At 36.6% G+C, this 5,542-nt stretch overlaps 1 protein-coding gene across 1 annotated transcript; it reads right to left on the bottom strand.

Moving 5' to 3' along the window:
• Positions 1 to 696: 696 nt before the first annotated feature.
• On the bottom strand, positions 697 to 1,723 carry LOC101693397 (olfactory receptor 4K15). The gene has a single exon (XM_004782138.3). It carries the CDS (start codon positions 1,669 to 1,671, stop codon positions 697 to 699), a length of 975 nt encoding a protein of 324 aa, XP_004782195.1. The 5' UTR covers positions 1,672 to 1,723.
• Between the last annotated feature and the right edge of the window lie 3,819 nt (positions 1,724 to 5,542).

The raw sequence follows: 5,542 nt of genomic DNA, 5'->3' as shown, positions 1-5,542 counted from the left end.
CTCCCTGCTCATGCTGGACTCTCTCTCTCCCTCTCTCTCTCAAATAAATAAATACAGTCTGTTTATAAAAATAAACAGAAATTACCCCAACTAAAGGCAGCACACTCTGGTGAATAAATTTATTCAGCTAGTTGTTTCCATGAATAATATGTATGAAGAAGCAACATTGAAGAAGGATTTGTGAAAGTGTTGACTATAAATACCTTTGCTGGATAGCCTTGCTATTTTACATGTTACTGTAACATTAACACCAATAATAGAATTGGCTTCATGTGTTCATTTACCTAGCACTGTGTGAAATGTAGTCTTATCTACGTGTGTCATGTATATGTTAATAGATCTATTTTCTCTATTGTATAGGATAATATACCTATTACTCCATAATTGGCATCTGAGTTTTGAGAGGAAGAGGTACAGTTTATTTATTATATATGAGTAAATGCCATTTCTCAATGTATTCAAGGGCTGTATTTTAAAAAATTTAATAAAAAAATACAAAATAAATATAGGACACACAAATAAGGCTAGAGATTCTAAATATCAGTAAGGTCCAATCTTTGGGTTTTATTATTATAATTACTCTTTCAATCAAGTTGATCCACCCTTTCTGCTGGTTAAAATTATCTACTTTAACATCATAGTGATTCCATTTATAATTGTCTAGAGTCAAGGCTACAGTAGTTACGTTGTATAAGTTTACTTTGTTTCCCAGAAAAGAACATTTCTTATGACTGTAGAAACCTGACTAGGCTTCAGGTACCGACTCTTCAGTTTTGACATGGCTGCCTTCACTTCTTTGTTCCTTAGAGTGTAAATAACTGGGTTTAAGATGGGAGTAAAGATGGTGTAAAACACAGCAAGGACTTTGTCAACAGAATAACTGCTAAAGGGCCACACGTAGATGAAGATGCATGGTCCAAAGAACAATGTGACCACAGTGATATGAGCAGTCAGTGTGGAACGGGCCTTTGCCATGCTGGCAGAGGAGCGGTTCCTGACGGTGATAAGTATCACAGTGTAGGAGACAACCAAGAGGAGAAAGGAGCTCATAGAAAGAAAGCCGCTATCTGCAACTATAAGTAGGCTGACAACATAAGTGTCTATGCAGGCCAGCTTTGTCACTAGAGGGAGGTCACAGAAAAAACTGTCTACTTGATTTGGGCCACAAAAAGGCAAGTTAACAGTAAATGCCAACTGGCTAGTAGTATGGATGAACCCCACGAGCCAGGAGATAAGAACAAGTATAATACACACACGGCGACTCATTATTGTCATGTAGTGGAGAGGTTTGCATATAGCAACGTAACGGTCATAAGCCATGGATACAAGGAGCACCATTTCACTGCCAGTGAAAAGGTGAACAAAGAAAATCTGGGCCAGGCAGGCATCAAACGAAATAGTCTTGCGCTCAACCAGAAAGTCTGCAATCATTTTGGGGGTAGCAAAAGAGGCAACGCATATATCTATAAAAGAGAGGTTCGCAAGCAGGAAGTACATGGGGGTATGAAGGCGGGCATCTGAGGTTACAGTGAGGATGATAAGAAAGTTGCCCAGCAGTATTGCTAGGTAAAGTAGTGAAAATATGAGAAACAAGAAAGGCTGGAGCTCCTGCGAATTAGAGAGCCCCAGCAACACAAACTCGGTTACCCGGGAATGATTTGTCTCATTCATTGACTTTGGGAGGATTGTATCTTGTTACCTGAAGAGGAGAGAAACAGAGATCAGTCAGTAAGCATGGGTTTCATTTCCCAGTTTCACGTCCTTCCTTAGAGATTCCAATTTCTGCTTATATTTATGTATCTGAATTTTCATGCATCATTAAAAAGTATACAGGCAGCATAATAACAGTAATAAAGAGGGATGGAAGAGTTTTGAGATTTAGGACATTGGTATATCCAGTTATATGAATTTGAGGAATATAATCTACTTGCTTTACAAATGAAATTGAAAATCTGAAATGTTTTCTTGACATGATAGAAATCCAGTCTAAGAAATTACAGAGATAAAATATGAACCATTTTTTTACAATAAAGTCTAACAATTTTTTGAATGCCTAACACAGAGGAAGATAGGATCAACAATGTTGATCCCAAAAGTGAGACACAAAAGTGTGTATACTATATGATCCTATTTAAATAAAGTTCAAAAATAGGCCATACTGATACATGATATTTAAAAAGCTCCTGGAGTGGTTATCCTGGAAGGGGAATAGGGACATAAAGGTGACAGGAAGGGCTTCTGAAGTGCTTGTAATGTTCTGTTGCTTGATGTGGTTGATAGGTACAAGTGTTTGCTTTGTGAAAACTTACAAGATGTGCAAGATCTGCCAGATGTACTTCTGTGCGTATTTTATTTATTAATAAAAAATTCAAGAGATAATGAGAAACCATTACATGGTGTGAGAACTCATAGGCAGAATCATTGCTTTGAGTGATTAGGTCTTATTCCCTTCTCTGCTCTGTTATAAATTATATGAACTAAAACACAAAACCTAGCAAAACCCAAAGGTCTAGAGCTTATTGGAACTCTTTCTAGAGTTGTGACTCATCTCTTCCTGGAGTTCTGTTTTATGAAAGAATCGAGTACATTTGTTCTTTTGAGCTTTTCCCTAATGTTAAGTTTCATTAACCTCAGCTATTGTTGCTAATAGCCACATATGTATTATTGAATTATGACTGATATTTTATTTAATTTGAGGCTTTTAAAAATTATAGTTATACAGTAGTATTCATAGTAAGAAATCCAGACCATGAAAAAACATTGTTTCTTTTTTTGTTGTTCAGTTATTGTATATTCTATTTTATCAACACTTTCTCCCTTTTATGTTATTTATACTTTTATAAGCTATCTAGAACTTGGAAACATTGAATAGTGAATAAGAAAAAGAAAATGTGAAATGTAAAGACATTTCTATATATATATCTAAATCACTTCTTTGGAAGGGAGTGTCTTTTATTTAACTGATTTCTAATTATTTGCAGTTTTTTTTTATATTAATATCTTCTTAAATCTAGTTGCAAATTGCCTAGTGTTTCCTTGAGTTTCACTGGAGGATGTACACATAAAGAAAGGGCATGTGATAAATAATTTTAACACTCAGGAACCAAATTCAGGGACTCACCCCTATATTTCAAATCTCCAGTTGTCTTGAAAATACTCCCAAAGAATTCACATATTATCACCAATTATATAAAAACTATGGCTCATGGATTTTCAGAAGAGACTACCGACAGAGTCTAAAATCAGAAGAGGCTGGAGGTAAAATTATGCAGTGGAGTAAGTTTGTCTTTGAGAAACCACCACATTCTTCTTGGTGTTTCTCCCTTCCTCATCTTTTCTTGGTAGCCAGTTTTTGAGTTAACTCCAGGTACACAGAATGGCCTATGCTCCCTGGGAAACACCCTTACTCAGACTCCTTAACACAAATACTGTAATGAATGCCTAGACGCAGACAAGAAAATGATACCCAGCAAGACTAACGAATAGGGGCTCTTATGTGTCCTATCAGAAACAGCAAGCCTTCAATTAAGCATGGGGAATGACTCTCTCAGGAAGACCTTCTAGAGTTACAGCAGAAAGGGGTGGCAGAAGATTTTTTGGTATCTTTAAAATAAAACACATAATTAATTTATGTGAGAAAGTCACCACAGGAATCATCCTCCCAATAAATCTTCAAAGCTCTATGCTTTGATGCCAGTGGCTTCTTGGGGCAGGGGGGGAGGCAGAAAAAGAAAACGCTGTGTTTTCCATGAAGGAAAATAGTAGGCACATTGATTTAGTCAAGAGCTGGGTTTCTTGATATAGGAGACAAGCCTGATGAGCAACAGAAACTATAAATAAGTGTACACTAAATAGAAATTCTTTAGTTTTGCTATAAATGCTTTCTTTTTAAGGTTATTGGGTCTGTAAGTAAGTACGTGTGCACCCTCTCAGGGCACTGTGATGTGCACTGGTGATAGAACAGTTAAGTTTGCAACTTGCCTCCTGAGAGATCACTTAGAAATATTTATCCCTTTTTTAGTGAAGCTAGTGAGTCCTCATCTTCCATCACTGCCTATCACATTCCTTTTAAATGAAATAGGCTGTCTTTTTACACCAAGTAAAACTGCTGTAAAAAGTGAAAACATAAAGCTCTTAAAATTATTAAAAACAACAACAACTATGTTAAGGGCACTTGAGTGACCCAGTCAGTTAAGCACCTGACTCTTGGTTTTGGCTCAGGCCATGATCTCAGGGTTATGGGATCAAGCCCACAAACAGCTCCACATGCTGGGTAGAATCTACTTGAGGATTCTCTATCTCTCTCTCTTTCTCCTTCTCCTGCTCTCCACATTCCTACATGCTCTCTCAATAAATAAGTAAAATTAAAAAAAAAAAATAGGGTTGCTCAGGTGGCTCAGTCAATTAAGCATCTATCCCAGGGTTTTGGGATCAAGTTCCAATCAGGCTCCCTGCTTCTCGCTCTCCCTCTGCTGCTTCCCCATGCTTGTGCTCTCTTGCTGTCTCTGTCAGATGAATAAATAAAGTCTTTAAAGATAATAAAAGAATGTGTTTCAATCAGTATTTTCTGATAATTTTACATGCTCAAAGATTGTATGACTCGATTCATCCAATAATGAGTTTCTAAGTAGTAGATGTGTTCTTTAAAGACCAATCTTTCATTTCTTATAGTTTTTAAAAGTAAATTAATGCATGCATACAGGATTATACTATGTGGTCCTCAGGTCCCTCCTTTTTGAAATTCTGTCAAATAAATCTTTTCCTACTACTTTTATCTTGGATATTATGACTGGTGGATTAAGTGAAGTAAGTAAAAGTATTGGTTACAAGAGGCCAGCAAACACTCTCAGATCAAGATTCATCTTTCACTAGTTTTTGGGCATTGCCACTGTTTTTACCCTCTCTAAATCCTGATCAGAAATGTAACACTCATTAGAGACAAATGCTAGTGTGTGGTCTTTGTAAGGATACTAACAAAGCACTTTCACTTACCTAAAATGGGTCGTGCGGATATAACCTGTAATTTATAGTCACTAATGCTTAGTAAGAATTCAGTTGTTACTTCCACATCTCCTAAGAAAATAGACCTGACTCTGTAGAGATGAATCATAAAGTTTACTTTTAAATAAGAAGGAAATAGAGTGAGGGTGTCCGTAGCCAGGATGGACTGTCTTCATAGAGGTGAGAGAAGGCTGAATGCGGTATTTGAATTTAGGTCTGGAGTAGCTGGGGTAGTACTTGGAGCCCTCAGGAATCTAGAGAGCAGACAAAAAGGTGGACATGCTAAAGCAATATTTCCTGTTTCAGTTTTATAAAGAATTCTGCCTAACTATAGCTGTCTTCTGTTTTTGATAGCAGTAAACTAGATGATTACAAATAACTTTCAGAGACCTCTAGAAATCAGTATCAATCATTGGCAACTCAGGATTACATGAGGAGGATTATTTCTTAATCCTTCAAGTATGGCATATTTACCCTCATATGTTAGGAAAATGTTTTTTCAACTTAACTTCCTCCGATAAGTCCAAAAGTTTGGATGAAA

Source organism: Mustela putorius, unplaced genomic scaffold (assembly GCF_011764305.1).
Source record: "Mustela putorius furo isolate JIRA1106 unplaced genomic scaffold, ASM1176430v1.1 tig00003896_pilon_pilon_pilon, whole genome shotgun sequence".
Lineage (NCBI taxonomy): Eukaryota > Metazoa > Chordata > Mammalia > Carnivora > Mustelidae > Mustela > Mustela putorius.
This window is presented reverse-complemented; position numbering and strand designations above follow the sequence as displayed.